Source organism: Macrobrachium nipponense, chromosome 16 (assembly GCF_015104395.2).
Source record: "Macrobrachium nipponense isolate FS-2020 chromosome 16, ASM1510439v2, whole genome shotgun sequence".
NCBI classification, from domain to species: Eukaryota; Metazoa; Arthropoda; class Malacostraca; order Decapoda; family Palaemonidae; genus Macrobrachium; species Macrobrachium nipponense.
Genome location: NC_087209.1, coordinates 29,837,540 through 29,854,512, shown reverse-complemented (window position 1 = coordinate 29,854,512; position 16,973 = coordinate 29,837,540). Strand labels below are relative to the sequence as shown.

The following is a 16,973-nucleotide window of genomic DNA, read 5'->3' as shown; positions in this document are numbered from 1 at the left end:
GGTTGAGGTAGGTGTGTCGGGCACCCAAGGTCTTTCCTTGGGTGCTCCTGGATCTTCTTCCCCTGTCCCTTCTTCCTCTTCATTCCAAGGCTTCACGGGATCTGAGATCCCTGCTCGCTCTCCCGCTCTCTCTGTACCCCCGAAGGTGAAGGGACAGAGAGAACAGAAGACACTGCATAAGACGACTTCTAAGAAGTCGTCGTCTTCTTCAGCTAGGAAGTCTACAGACTTCCTACGCAGACGCGGTGAAAAGCAAAGCCTAGCTCTTCCTATTCTAAGAGCTCTAGAAGCAAGGCTTCATAAGGAGAAGGCTCGCGCTCCGGCCACCGACGAGCCAACGCCTTCTCCGGCATCTACCGGATCTACTCCGGTAACTCCATGTTGGGGTGGCGGGACCGAGCTCTTTCGATCCCACCACTTTCTCAGCAGTAGTAATGCAACAAGTGGGAGAGATGGTTGGCTCTCTTGGCTCCAAGTTTGAACAGATGTTTGCACAGCTGTCAAACACCATTAACCAGTCTGGTCAGTCTATTCAAGATCTCTCTAACCGAGTTAGAGAGCACGGACAACCGTTTTGCTGGCCTCAACCAGGCTCCTCAGCCAAGCTCCCCTGTGGCAGGTACTGGTCTTTTACAGTTACCTCCTTATGAATCCCTACCAGCCTTCTCTATGGATAACCATGGAGAGTGGCCGCTTATGCCCTTCCAAGGACGGCATGATTTCTATCCCGCCGATGTGGAACTCGAAGGATTGAGGACTTCGAGTTCTATCCTCCCGGACTGACTCAGACCTTTCATTGGGTATGCTAGGCTGACCGTCACTGCTCTCACTAAGAGAGGATAAGATCTCGACGTAGGATACTGTGCTGTATAGTAGGGATCATGCAACAGCGGGAATGGGTTCACTGCCTGGAGGATTGGGATGTACCAACACCAAACTCCAGGCATTCAAGGAGTCCATTTACTATCGTTCGCTACGGAGGAGGAGGCTTCTCTTTCGTTCGCCTACCAAGGTAGTAGAAGCGACTCTTCAGGCAGTCCTCAAGGACAAGCCCATGCCACAGTTGAGGGAAGTGGAATCTACATCTCCGCTCTTCCCGGCCTTTGGAGAATTGTGGGAGAACTTACCTGCCACTTGATAAGAAGCTGGCCGTCCAGATCTTCCCCGGAGGCAAGGCGACCGGATATGTGGATCCCATCTCGGCAGCCCCACTCATAGCCTCTATTCAGCAGTTCAGCAGGAGGTGCAGCAGGCGTTCGGGTCCGTCTCTACGCAGGAGCCAGTCCCAGATGTGGCCAACCTGGACCTGAATATTGAGCCTATGGCGGTAGGGGCAGAGGATTTGTTGGTTGAGGTAGGTGTGTCGGGCACCCAAGGTCTTTCCTTGGGTGCTCCTGGATCTTCTTCCCCTGTCCCCTTCTTCCTCTTCATTCCAAAGGCTTCACGGGATCTGAGATCCCTGCTCGCTCTCCCGCTCTCTCTGTACCCCCGAAGGTGAAGGGACAGAGAGAACAGAAGACACTGCATAAGAACGACTTCTAAGAAGTCGTCGTCTTCTTCAGCTAGGAAGTCTACGACTTCCTACGCAGACGCGGTGAAAGCAAAGCCTAGCTCTTCCTTCTAAGAGCTCTAGAAGCAAGGCTTCTAAGGAGAAGGCTCGCGCTCCGGCCGAGCCAACGCCTTCTCCGGCATCTACCGGATCTACTCCGGTAACTCCTGTTGGGGTGGCGGGGACCGAGCTCTTTCGATCCCACCACTTTCTCAGCAGTAGTAATGCAACAAGTGGGAGAGATGGTTGGCTCTCTTGGCTCCAAGTTTGAACAGATGTTTGCACAGCTGTCAAACACCATTAACCAGTCTGGTCAGTCTATTCAAGATCTCTCTAACCGAGTTAGAGAGCACGACAACCGTTTTGCTGGCCTCAACCAGGCTCCTCAGCCAAGCTCCCCTGTGGCAGGTACTGGTCTTTTACAGTTACCTCCTTATGAATCCCTACAGCCTTCTCTATGGATAACCCATGGAGAGTGGCCGCTTATGCCCCCTTCAAGGACGGCATGATTTCTATCCCGGGGAGTGTGGAACTTGAAGGATTGAGGACTTCGAGTTCTATCCTCCCGGACTGACTCAGCCTTTCATTGGGTATGCTAGGCTGACCGTCACTGCTCTCACTAGAGAGGATAGATCTCGAGAGACTGTGCTGTATAGTAGGGATCATGCACAGCGGGAATGGGTTCACTGCCTGGAGATTGGGAATGTACCAACACCAAACTCCAGGCATTCAAGAGTCCATTTACTATCTTCGCTACGGAGGAGGAGGCTTCTCGTTCGCTACCAAGGTAGTAGAAGCGACTCTTCAGGCAGTCTCAAGGACAAGCCCATGCCACAGTTGAGGGAAGTGGAATCTACATCTCCGCTCTTCGGCCTTTTGGAGAATTGTGGGAGAACTTACCTGCCACGTTCTCAGTAGGTAAGCTGAAAGCCAGACTGCGCAATGGATCAGTTTGGCGAGAAGCTTCCAAGACTGCCTGATACCCTTATTCAGGCAGAGTTTGATGCCCGTACAAGATTTGGGAGGTCTCTTAACTCCCTGATCATTACGGAAATGGCTGCCCTGTCTTACGCCACAGAACCATTGTTCAAGATACTGGCTAAATCCCAGCTCCAGACGGTCCAAGCCGATGCTTTTGACTTCTTCCTAGCCAGAAGGAACTGCCGAAAGCATGTCTTGCAGGAGGCAACTATCAGGCATGAGCCTAATAGACTCTTAGCTTCCAGCATGTGGGGTGCGGAACTCTTCCCAGAGGCCTCTGTGAATGAGGTGCACCACGAGGCTGCTAGGCTTAAACCAGAGCCTTAGAGCCAGATGGGGCATCTCTTCCAAGAGGAAACAAGAGACCGCCCTGCTGCTGGTAAGAAACTAAAGAAGGCAGGTAGAAGGTTCCAACTTACAGAAGCAACAGCAGCACAGCATTTTGTTCAGGCCGTCCCATTACACAACAGGGACAGCCGTCCAACCTCGAAGCAGACACAGCCCATTCTCCTGTTGTCTCCTCAAAGTCAACCTTTTACCTCTTATGCAGTCTCGCCGGCCTTCAATTCAATGTATGAAAGCCAGGCCTACCCAACCTTTAATAGGTTCTCTAGGGGTAGCAGGGCGAGGGGCCACTTTCGCCAGCGTGGCACAGGAAGAGCTGCAAGAGGTAAGCACTTCAGAGGAGGGCGCGGAGGTCAACCCGCTCAACAACAGTGAGGCTCCCCAGGTAGGAGGGAGGCTGTTCCTCTTCCACCACAGGTGGGGGTTCAGCAAATGGGCACAGAGCATCGTCCAAAGGATTGGGTTGGAGTGGATCAAAGATCCCTCCTCCAATCAAATCATTCTATCAAGTACCATCAAAGGAATTAATTGACAGATTATGCGGAGGGAACTCCTTCAGAAAGGAGCTATTGCGAGAGTCAAGCATCTAAAATTTCAAGGTCGCTTATTCAGCGTGCCAAAGAAAGGCTCAACAAAAGAAGGGTAAATCTTAGACTTGTCAAAGCTAAACTCTTTCATTCGTTGCGACAAGTTCAAAATGCTCACCATCTCGCGAAGGTACGACTTACTTCCCCGTGGGGCCGTCACAACCTTCCATCGATCTTACAGACGCATACTATCATATCCCTATAGCCAGACACTTCCGTCCATTCCTAGGCTTCAAACTAGGAAATCAGACGTTCTCATTCAAAGTGATGCCCTTCGGTCTGAATGTAGCCCGCAGGGTATTCACGAAAATAGCAGAAGTGGTAGTTCAACAGTTGAGAACTCAGGGGATAATGGTAGCAGCATACCTCGACGATTGGTTGATCTGGGCACCAACGGTCGAGGAATGTCTCAAAGCCACGAAGAAGGTAGTTTTTCAAATTTCTGGCACATCTGGGGTTCCAGATAAACAAAACGAAATCCAGACTCACTCCGGAGTCTCGTTTTCAGTGGCTAGGAATCCAATGGGATTTGTCTTCCCACAATCTGTCAATTCCAGTGGTCAAAAGAAAAGAAATAGCCAAGTCTGTGAAACAATTTCTCAAATGCAAACAAACATCAAGGAGAAACCAGGAAAGAATCCTGGGTTCTCTTCAGTTTGCCTCAGTGACAGACATCCTCCTGAAAGCAAGGCTGAAAGATATAAAATCGAGTTTGGCGATCGAGAGCAAACGTCAAATCTCGAGACAAGTTGTCAGTAATTCCACAGATCCTTCGCAATCAGCTCCGTCCATGGACAAAAAAGTGAAGAATCTTGCAAATTAGTACCTTCAAATATCCCCTTCCAGTGTTAACTATTCACACGGATGCCTCCCTGTCCGGATGGGGGATATTCTCAATTCAAACAAGTTCAGGGGACTTGGTCAGTTCAGTTCCGCCAGCTTCACATAAACGTCCTGGAAGCAATGGCAGTATTTCTTACCCTGAAGAGACTCCTTCCCCCGAAGAAGTCTCATCTAAGACTAGTTTTTGGTTGGACAGTGCAGTGGTAGTACATTGCATCAACAGAGGAGGGTCCAAATCCAAACACGTGAATCATGTCATGATAGCCATCTTTGCGCTAGCAGACAAACACAGATGGCATCTGTCCGCCACTCACCTGGCAGAGTAAGAAATGTGATAGCAGACGCTTGTCCCGGTCAGTCCCTCTGGAATCAGAATGGTCCCTAGACGACAGGTCATTCCAGTGGATATGCCGGAGAGTCCCAGGCTTACAAGTAGATCTCTTCGCCTCACAAGCGAACCACAAGCTCCCTTGCTATGTGGCCCCCAACCTGGACCCTCTGGCCTATGCCACGGACGCCCTGTCGTTAGATTGGAATCAATGGAGGAAAATCTATATATTTCCTCCAGTGAATCTTCTTTTGAAAGTCTTGAGCAAGCTGAGGACTTTCAAGGGATAGTAGCTCTGATTCGCTCCAGACTGGCCAAAAGCAACTGGTATCCGCTGCTTCTGGAATTGGGTCTCGACCTCAACAGATTCCCAATCCCAAGTTGTCGCAATCAGTACAAATGAGGACTGTGTTCGCTTCCTCAGGAATTCTCCAGACCCTAACTTTATGGACTTCATGAAGTTTGCGGCTAAAAAAGATGCTAATATTGATCCACAAAACATCCTCTTTCTAGAATCAGACAAAAGAGAATCAACTATTAGGCAATATGACTCAGCTGTTAAAAAATTAGCATCCTTCCTGAATGAATCAAACACTACAACATGACAGTTAATTTAGCTATATCCTTTTTCAGGTCCTTGTTTGAAAAAGGTTTTAGCAGCTAAGCACTATCACTACTAATAAATCGGCTTTGAAGAAAATCTTTCAGTTGGGTTTTCCAGATAGACCTAACAGAATCTTACTTTACGTCTATTCCCAAAGCCTGTGCTAGACTCAGACCTTCTCAAAGGCCTACTGCAGTTTCATGGTTCTTAAAATGATGTCCTCAAACTAGCCTCAGATACTGACACCTCGTCTTGTACATTCATTATGCTCCTTAGAAAGACGTTATTTTTTGTTAAGCCTGGCTTCAGGAGCCAGAATTTCAGAACTGACGGCTCTATCCAGAGATGCGGGCATGTGGAATTTCTCCCCTCAGGAGAAGTTCTACTTTCCCCGGATCGTAGCTTTTTAGCAAAAAATGAGGATCCTCTTGCAAGGTGGGCTCCTTGGAAGGTCATCCCACTTCCGCAAGACCCTTCTCTCTGCCCAGTATTAACTTTAAGAGCCTTTCTATCTCGTACATCCTCTAGATCCTCAGGTCCTCTCTTTATGAGAGAAAAAGGTGGCACTTTATCAGTGAAAGGAATCAGACAACAGATCCTTTACTTCATTAAACAAGCCAACCCTGATTCATTTCCAAAAGCACATGACATCAGAGGAGTAGCCACCTCAATTAATTACTTCCAACATATGAACTTTGAGGATCTTAAAAAAAAGTATACTGGATGGAAATCACCGACAGTCTTTAACGTCATTACCTGAAGTCCTTGGAATCTTTAAAATTTTTCTGCAGTAGCAGCGGGAAACATTGTTTCTCCTGATACTGCATAGTAGTTGTGGTATAGATCCAGGTCTCCTTTCTACCTACCTCGTCCAACATGCCTCACCCTATTGCCATGCTACTCGGGATACTCTAGCCTTAGCCGCTAGAATCATATTGGTGGATTGTCCCTTATTTTTTGGCTAGGGACATCCACGTTATGTACATATAATGTACTTCAGTGTTTCTACCCTTATTTTTATGCTAGGGTAGAACACAATGAGTTTGTATATTTTGTAAATACTATCTTAATTAAGTGAATCATTCTATATTGTTTTTGCCATTACACTATTATGTATTACTATGTCTAATATAAGTTAATTTTAAGTACTTTATATTGATTGCTTTCTTTACCATGTCATTGTTTAGGATAAGTTAGCTTTAAGTAAAGTGGGCGCTGAAAGTCTTTGCACCCCTGAAGGCTGCGCAAAGACTTTCAGCGTCTTAAAGAATCCTCCATATCAGTCACGGAAAATGCCTGAGAGAAAAAATGACTAATTGGCACCTTTTATTGTTTCCACTGTGTCCTTGATTAAGGAAACAATAACTGATCAGTAGCTCATTAGCCGTGGTGTAAGTCGTTTTTTTTTGCTGGCACTCCTGTCAGGATTTGTTTCGTCTCGTGGTGTTGCCCTTGTGTTTGACAATCCCTGTGCCTTTATGCGTAATGGTGGGTCCTTATACTTCTAGGATGATCGTGTAAGGGTCATTCAGTGTTTTGAATTAGGGTTAAATACCGCTGAAATTGTGCGGCAGACGGATTTGAAGCGTCGAACAGTTCAGAACATTGTTGCGCGGTACAAGGCGTCAGGGAAGAAAGAGGATACCTCTTCCCGCCAAGAAGTCTGGGAGGCCCCCGTTGCTGTCTGAACGATCTATTTCGCTACTGAGAAGGGAAGCAGAGCTTAATCCTTCACACAGCGCTCGTCAATTCAGGGAAGAAAACCCTGAAATTTTAGGAAAGTGTAAAGTACGTACTTTACAGACGTACTTGTCATGCAAGTTGGGATTCAAGAGTGTTGTGGCTCCTAAGAAGAGCAAGCTAACTGACGCCCATACTAAGAAACGAAAGTTTTTTTTTTCATAGATTTGGTAAATGGGACGTTAATAACTGGAAAAAAGTGTTGTTCACTGACGAATCCACATTCCATTGCTCGGCAAGCACCTCAACGAAAGTTTGGCGAAGTCCCCGCCTTAACAAGTGCAGTGACAAACTTATTCGTCCTCGTGAAAAGGTTTTCCCAAAACTTTGATGGTATGGGGTTCTATGGGTTATGAGGGAGTTGGGGAATTGTGTATATTTGAAAATAATGAACGAGTGAACCCAGCACATTATTACGTTGTGCTAAATGAATGATTATTTAGAGGGGAGCTTTGAGAAGACAGGTGCTTCAATTCTTCAGCAAGACGGCGCACGGTGCCACACAACGCCATTGATTAGGAACTGGTTGCAGGATTGTGGTGTGGAGCTTTTAAGTGACTGGCCCCCTAATTCCCCTGATTTTAGTCCCATAGAAATCTGTGGTCGATCATTAAAAAACGTTTGCAGAAGGTTGACTGCTCCAATATCGAGAAACTCAAAGCCGCCATCATCGCTGCTTGGAACAGTATCGAACCAGAGATCTGTCAGCACCTCATTGAAAGTGTTCCCCGACGGCTGAAGGCAGCTAAAGAGAAACAAATTTGGTGCTACCAAATACTAGAAAGTCTAAGGTAAACTGACAAACCATTTCAATATCTTTACTAAATTTTTGCATTCCTTTACAGGTCGAAGAAGGTGCGCGTGTGTATGCGTTTGCCTAAATTGCACTGGGGTGTTAAAGACTTTCGGCGCCTACTTTACTTTGTTTGTATACTGTAATGTCCCTGATTCACTTATATTATATATCTCTTTTTTACTATTGGGTTTCATTTGTCCTTATTCCCATCTTGTCTGTTTCTCTGGTACTATTTCATAGGCCGACACGAGCTGAGCCCAGAAAAGGGATTTTGACGTAGGAAAAATCTATTTCTGGGTGATTGGCTCGTGTCGCCCTATGAAACCCACCCTGTTTTCTTTTGCCCACCCTACAGGACAAGATGTTCATAGATTAAGGATGACCGCTAGGGGGCGCTGCTGTCCGTGGCGTCGGGATGAGGGGTAGTAGTTAGTAGTATGCGGCCCGCATCACCCTTTAGTATCAGCTCTCTCTGGTGGGGATTTTATGTTGGAAGGTCTAAATGGTGAATGACTCGTGGTAGTGATCCCACTCGCCTATATTCCCATACCGACACTTCTTTTATAGAGTGAGCGAGTCAGTTTTACTGACATTTTCTTAATTTTGTTTTTCTCTGGTAATTTTAGATTGATTTTACCTAGAAATAATTATCTTAAGGATATTTCATAGGGCGACACGAGCCAATCACCCAGAAATAGATTTTTCCTACGTCAAAATCCCTTATTTGAGTATTATTCAATCATTTACCTTAATTTTGCAACAAATTGGAAGTCTCTAGCACAATATTTTGATTTATGGTGAATTTATGAAAAAACTTTTTCCTTACGTCCGCGCAGTAACTCTTCTGAAAAAATCATACGTGCGATTGTCGTAATGTTTGCACCATTTTAAATTAACCGTTAAATAAAGTTTTATATATGAAAATGTGCACAATTTCATGCAAAATACAACTAAAAACAACCAATGGTTGTAGCTTTTATCAGTTTTGAAATATTTTCATATAAATAACGATAAGTGCCAAAATTTCAACCTTCGGTCAACTTTGACTCTACCGAAATGGTAGGAAAACGCAATTGTAAGCTAAAACTCTTATATTCTAGTAATATTCAATCATTTACCTTCATTTTGCAACAAATTGGAAGTCTCCAGCACAATATTTTGATTTATGGTGAATTTATGAAAAAAAAAAACTTTTTCCTTACATCCGCGCGGTAACTCTTCCGAAAACATCCTACATGCGATTGTCATAATTTTTGCACCATTTTAAATTAGCCGTTACATAAAGTTTTATATATGAAAATGTGTGCAATTTCATGTAGAATACAACAATAATTAATTGAAGGTTGTAGCTTTTCTCATTTTTTAAATATTTGCATATAAATCACAATAAATAGAAAAAAACCACGTTCGGTCAACTTTGACTCTACTGAAATGGTCGAATAATGCAATTGTAAGCTAAAACTCTTACAGTCTAGTGATATTCAGTCATTTATCTTCATTTTGAAACAAATTTGAAGTCTCTAGCACAATATTTAGATTTATGGTGAATTTAAAAAAAAAACTTTCCTTCACTCCACACGCAGATTCTCCGCCGCAAATCTCTGAAATGTGTACGTCGCATTCTTGGAATATTTGCTCCATTTCCTATCAGGCATTTCATAGAGTTTTATATATGAAAATGTGTGCAATTTTATGTAAAATACAACAAAAAATAATTGAAGGTTGTACCTTTTATCATTTTTTAAATATTTGCATATAAAAAAATATATAAAACAATTTGACATTCGGTCAACTTTAACTCGTCCGAAATGGTAGAAAACTGCAATTGTAAGCTAAAACTCTTACAGTACAGTAATATTAAATCATTTATCTTCATTTTGAAATAAATTGTAAGTCTCTAGAACAATATTTAGATTTATGGTGAATTTTTGAAAAAAATAAATTTTTACTTCCGCACGTTACGAATTCATGCATAATTTTGTGATAATATTTTCTCTGTGTTGCTTTGATCGTTTTACAATGTGTTATATACCAAAATGATCGCAATTTAGTGTACAATACAAAAAAAATTAACTTGTTAGCTTTAACTGTTTTGCTCACAGCACGATTTGAATACAATTATATATGAAATTTTGTTTTCGCGCTATCATATATCGCATTATTTATATATGATAATGATATTTATTTTCATTTCTGATGGTTGCATACTAAACTTCAGGCAATGACAAAAAAGGAGCAAAAAATTAACTCTTAATCTTGAAAACTAATGGCAATGTGATTTTTTAAAAAGAAAATTTTCCGCTTCGGCCCTCACTCAGAGACCCCCTCGGCATACGGGAGACGATTTTTATTATACCCCTTAGGCGTTTAAGGGTTAAAAGTGTACTAGTATTTTACAACAAAAGATTACTTTAATAAATCCCTTTACCAAAATTTATGTTTTTCCAAATTCTCTTCATCCATATCTTCTTACTAAAATTTGCAAATGAAGTTGAAAATATTAAAAATCATGAATATAAAAAAATCATTTGACACAAAATGTACTTCACATACCTCAAAAGCTAAAAAGTACTCTCCAGTTCGTCCTAGAGCAGTTTGTACTTCATCTGCAATACACACACCACCAATATCACGAATCAAACTGCAAATAAAACAGAACAACTTCAACTACATGATGTACATCAGCTGAACCTTACCTGAAAATTCTTTTAGTACCACAACTATGCTTATTATATTTGCAGGGATACTGATAAAGAAAAAAAAACTATAAAATACTGTAATAATCAAGCATAGAACTATTTCCATGTAAGTAATCATCCAAAGTCAAGAGTAAAGGTCAAATTAAAGGTAGCTGTGCAAGGTGATTAAAATACAAACATAATGAGACCAAGAGAAAACAGGTTTTGACATAGGAAAACCTATTTTTGGTAGTTGCTCTTGAGTCCTCAACAATTACCCTTTCCAGTCTATCAAAAGCTCCATGGTGACCAGACTAATGTCAAAGAATTCTCTTAACTGGTCTTGTGGCCAGATAAATATTACAACATGTGATAGAGTATAAATGGACTTGGACAAGAGAGCACTTTCTATTATCCTCAGTTAACGGTAATACCCAGTTTACCTACATCAAAACCGCAAGAAGTGGTTATGGACATACGCACCGTCATATTGTTTACATACGACCAAAATCCAACCAAGCTACCATTTCTTTCTGTTGGTCAGTGCAGGTTGATCCCTTACCCAAATCTCATGTCTATTCAACAAGGAAGTGGGAGGGTTTTGAGGATTCAACAGCAAGTACCAAAATCAGGTTTTCCCTATGTCAAAACCTGTTTTTTGATAGTGTTTGAACTGGGCATACTGTTTTGTTTACTAATTCTAGTTTACTTAGAATAAGAAATTTCCTCCTTAAAGGAATCCCAGTCTTGGCCAGGAATGACAAGCCAGAAGACAATAATAATTGACTGTCAGCCGTTTGCGTGATGTAATGTCCCTGTCTAAGAGAGGCCAGTTTGCTATACAAGTTCCTGATGCTAATGCAATAAAAAAGATTACATATTGTAGCTCATGAGTTGTGGTTATATCGGGTCCCCTGAATTGAGAGGCTGATCGAGGTCTAAGCACCTTGCTCAGGGACCAAGTGGTTGGAACCCTTCTAGAGCAGATCTTCATAGTGGTTGTTGTGACTGCAAGGCATTTATCTTCAAAAGGGATAAGAAATTTTAAAATTGTTTCCCTAGATTCTTTGACTGGGCTCTTGGTATGGATACAAAATGTAACTATCTTCCATACATACTAGTATTACCAGATATTTGAAGTCTAATTTTTGCACTAGGTACCTAGCAATGTTGGGCGGGTAATTTTCATAGTACACGTATAGATATTTAAGAAAATCCTCCCGTGAAGGTCTTGGCTTAGAAAGGAGGATCCTTAAATGTCCTTCCCTCCTACTGACTGGGATAAAATGGCAGACAGTTTTGGAATTCATCTCTTCACCTGCTGTTAAAGTAATAAGAACCAATGCCTGTTTGGCCAATTTGGGGCTATTACCCTTTCACCAACAAAGGATGTACTGCACGTCCACAAAATCTCACCCTTCACCACCATGGGACGTATTGAACGTCCACAGACATATACATACAGCTAAATAAAAATTTGCCATAAATCACTAATTAGCACTTCGAGGTTCCCTCGCTGGGAGAACGTTAACAAAGCCCTGCCACACTTGCAGTGTCCCCAGCCCTCCCACAACAACAATCTTTCTCACAATTATCAGTTACTACTGATACTTCGAAATTGCCATTGCCCTGTGATATCTTGGTACAATTGTGCTTCTAGCTCCAATATTTGTGCATTGATTTTGCTGAAATTTTCAGAATTTGTTAATGAAAGATTGTTCTTTATTTCAGTGTTTTCAAAATGCCGTAAAGTCGTGGAAAAGGATCTGAAGGGCAAACTTAGCGATTTATAGCTCTTATGGTGCCAATAACCGGTTAATGGCACCTCTGTTAGGTATGCTATGGTGCCATATATATTATCACTGCCATAACCAGAACTTGGCCTGTTATGGCACCATAAATTGCCAAATTTATGGCACTAGACAAGCTCCATATGACCAGATCTCCATTAACCAAGTCCACCAATAACTGGGGACTGCCTGTAATAGCCCACCTAGACAATGGGTCGATCTGGGGGCCCACAAGAAAAGTGCGCTTGAAAAACCTAAGATCAGTGGTCAACTGACTACAGTCAAAAGGTTTCATGATAAATTGGCAAAATCCCACCTCACACCCAACAGACACTCAGTAGCTGGGACTGTGTTGCGATACTTTTCACGGCTTGTTGTCTTTCCATAATACTCAAAACAGAATAAGGCATTTCCTCAAAACGTGTCTTGCACAGCTCGAGTTTACAAACGGCAATTAGAATGTATGACAGGCTAGTTGCTATTTGCATCAATAATGGATCCAATACTCAGATTACAAAGTTGAATGTGAACAAATTCTGCCTTTCACATGCAACAAAGAAAAATGCAAGACTGACCTTATCAAAAAATTAAAAATGTTTGGGAGACACTCGGCCTTGACCCCAGAAGGAATCTCTGGTGATACAAGTCACCCTGACTCCTCAGTCTGTATGAATGTCAATACACACAGATGCCTCATTGACAGGTTGGGAGGATGTTGGGAGGATTGTCAGGTGGCTGGGTGGTGTTCAGCTACTCCGAGGAATTTTCGTATCAATTCCCTGGAACTGATGGCTGTCTTTTTGTCTCTTAAAATACTCAAACCTCTAGAGGAGAGACATTTGGTTGGTTCTAGACAACATGACTGCAATGTCACACACAAGAGGTTGAGATGATATTCACCTCCTCTCAGTATAATAATGCTAACTATCATTCGATGGGGTAAACAGGGAAGTGGTACTTGTCTGCAATTCACCTCTCAATGTAATAGTAGACTCCCTATCAAGGAAAATGACAGCCTCAACATAGTGGAGTTAGATAACCACTCTTTTTCAGAAAATAGCCAACATGCTTCCACACATGGAAGTGGACATATGAGAATCACAAACTGCCAGGAAAGCAACAGCAAGAGATGCCTTCCTACAAGGCTGAAACAGATGGAGGTTGATGTACCCTTTTCCTTCATTGTTCCACATTTCAAAGGTGTGGAGCAAACTCCTAACCTACTAAGGAACAGCTTACCTAACCCTTTTGCCGCCAACCCGTATTTCACCATCTCACCCCTCACCGCCATCCTGTTTTTTAGCTGTAATTCTTAGAGCGTGAAAATTTTTTTTAGACGGCTGCCGCATCCTTATTTTTTACGCTGTCTCTCATTCTGGTCCCGTTTTCTTGTTAATAGATTGAAATTTGTTGTATTATCATCAAAATTCTATAAAGACATCAGGAAATGTCATTACGTATCAGGTAAATGTAGCAGAACATTTTGTTGTCTTACAAAAACTTAAGTTTTCATATTTTTTTCATTGTATTCTATAACTCTTTAGCTATACAATGATATATATAACTTTATTTCTAAGCCCTTGGAAATGTATACAAACCATCAAAGAAGCACACCTACTAGTCATATTTTTACTTAGTAGGCGAGCGAAAATTACGCATGGCAAAAGATTTTTTTAGATGGCTGTAGCTTCCATTTTTTGACGCTATATTGGTCATTCTGGTCTTGTTTTGGTGATAGAAGATTGAATTTTGTCACATTGTTGTCAAAAGCACAAAAAGACACCAGGAAATGCCATAAAATGTCTGGTAAATATAGCAACATTTTTTTTAAAAGTTGATCTTTAGTGAATCTCCGATCGAGTACGTACTTCATTGTCATGGCAACTCATTCCCGAAGTTTCAGTTATATATTGATTCTAACTATTTTTCTACATTATTCTAACTATTTTTCTACATTATTTTGCTAAAAATGTCATTACTTTGACCATCACACTTTTATTTACATATTATTAGTTTATATACCATATAATATAAATATACAAGGAATTATATACGTATACATTACTAAATATTATTATAAATAAAAATAAAGGCGTAGCAACTCGTCTATGGTGAACTACTTAGTAGTGAAACACAAGCAGTCTTGGACTCAGAGTCCAGATTAGTGCACTGCAGGCCTTGGTAGCACACTGTGATTGATTGATGCAAAAAAAAGTACCATGGCATCCCAACAACTTAGGTCATCGACGCCGTGGTAGCACACTGTCAACCAAGTCATTTGCACTTGACATTTTTTGTGCATCGTCTGCTGCTGTCGCCACTTATCAGGCCGTTATTTATATACTTAAGAGTGTTATGCACACTTCAAGTGTTTGTGCAATGTCTAGGACGTTCTTCCGTCAGATCGGTGTCGTAACCCAAGAACATGTGTTGTGGGCCTGGAAATATAATTTACTGGGGTGTTTTTGGAGGGCTTGGAACAGATTAGCCATTTTACATGTAAAATGTGGTCCAAGATACGAAAACCTCATGATACAAAGGGCGCCTCGGAACGGATTAATTTCGTATCTCGAGGTACTACTGTATTATTAATAGGGCTTAGTTTTCCAGGCCTCTGAAAAATCGGGCTGATTCTCAGGGATTAATCCTGAGAATTAGACAGTTATAAATACCATTTGCTGATAAAAAATAAATTACAGCTTGACATAATGAATTTATGATCACTTTCCTGTACACACACACACACACACACACACACACACACACACACACACACACACACACACACACACACACACACACACACACACACACACACACACATATATATATATATATGCAAATATGACAATACTTAACATTAGTACAGAATGAGTACAGTAATACTAAAATGAAAATCACTTACTTGTATAAAAGTTTATAATAATTTTTGGGAGGTACAATAACACCACAATTTACGAATATGGACTCCGATATAAAACATGCAATACTTCGATTATTCTTGACAGCTTCTCGTATAACAACTTCAGCATCTAGAATGTACTTTTCGACTGAAAGAGAAAATTAGCTTGTGTAGGTAAAACAAAATTTACATAAAAAATAGGATTTTGTTTCCATTTTAGACAAGATAGTTAGTATATATGAAAACCAGTTATAGTAAGACTTAAGGACCCAGCTACACTGACGAATAACTGAAAAAAAAAATTCCACTAAACATGTCCAACCCACAATTAACATCTCTCACTCTTTTATGTAGCTCTTAGTGTGTTGGGCATTCCTGTTTCATACACTTCATTATGAAGTGCTGGTTTTTGTTCAATTTTCTAAAGGAGGCCACTCCTAAATATCTTTAACTGCCCTGACATGTCCTTTAAGAAAGGTTTGGTGAGCCTTTGCTTTCTGCACCTTTTTTTGCTTCAGTCAGTATTATCCCATCACTGACATATCCCAGTGAATGTACACTACCTCTTGATAATTCATAGGCTTGTTTTTAATTAATTTCATACCCTGGCTTGTTCTGATTAGAATAACTTCCTGCCCATGGGCTTTACAAATATCAAATTGTTTTAACTTCTCTAATATTCAGTAATGTCTTTATGCTGAATGTTGATTGATTAAGAAGGAATGCATGCCGTTGATTGGCCGGCAAGATTTTCTCTCAAGGCAAAAACTTAAGGTTGATGGTCTTGCTTCTGCAGCCTTGCTGAGTAGTGGGGGTGGTGCATAACATAATCATCGGGTATTACCAAAAGAATATTATGATTGGTTGCCGGGCAGTCACTGCATCCTGTGTTTCACGGTCGGGAATGTTGCAGGTCATTGTGTAATAGGTCACCTAATGCTGGTGCGTAGGAAGAAAACTTCTTGAGTTGTATTCAAAAAGGGTTTCTCCTGCTGTATCAAGAGCACCTCTAGCAGCCGCATGTGTCTTGAGTCAGGAGGCTTGCCAATTATCAATGCATTCCTTGTGATTCTGTTACAATGGCCAGTTTTCATGTGAATTGATATAATGCCTTCTTGAGTATGGCAAGAAATCCTCTTTGCCAGTTTCATTGTGGTCATACCAATACGTATAGGAGGTGGGACATTCATGGACTGGGCATTTGAAACAGTATATAGTACCATATTAGTCTGTTTAAGAGGAGCTCTTGTTGGTGGGATCTAGTTATTTTTCATGATCAGGTTTCTTGTGCGGCTGTTTTGATAATAAAGAGCTACATTCTAGGAATGTGCAGCTTAGCATTTCAAATTTATTCTCATCCTCAGCCTGTACAAATATATCATTAATTTAGTATGCTAGATGTGCAGTTTTTGCATTCAGGAAAAATCTGCTTCTCTACTGCACCTATATAAAAGTTGGTGGAAAGCATGCCTAAAGGCGAGCCCAACACCACACCATCTTTTTGTCTATATACGCGGGCCTTATGAATAGAAAGAGGGGCCTTCTTTGTGCATATCTCAATAAGTGCCTGTAAGGATCCTTTGTGGATATTTAACTGGGGCATGGACGGGTCCTTGTAGACACTTTCGATAATTAGATTGATGTTTCATCTACAGGAAAGTTTGGTAAATAAGGATTTATCATCCTAGAGGGGCGATAGTTCCACTCTGGGGAATCTTTATCTTTCTAAGAATTCCACTGAAGAACAGAGGCTATGGTGGTCGACAACATAAGGCATTAGTATCTGGTTGACACGTTTAGCCAACCATAGGTAAGTGCAGGCGTGTGGCT

At 41.6% G+C, this 16,973-nt stretch overlaps 1 protein-coding gene across 1 annotated transcript in view; it reads right to left on the bottom strand.

The window, feature by feature from the left end:
- Positions 1-7,454: 7,454 nt before the first annotated feature.
- LOC135195296 (ethanolamine-phosphate phospho-lyase-like) overlaps positions 7,455-16,973 on the bottom strand; it is an 82,234-nt gene continuing 72,715 nt past the window's right edge. Inside the window, 3 exon segments of the mRNA XM_064221555.1 lie at positions 7,455-7,722; positions 10,247-10,414; positions 15,147-15,291. Of these exon segments, the coding sequence (XP_064077625.1) occupies positions 7,455-7,722; positions 10,247-10,414; positions 15,147-15,291 (581 nt within the window).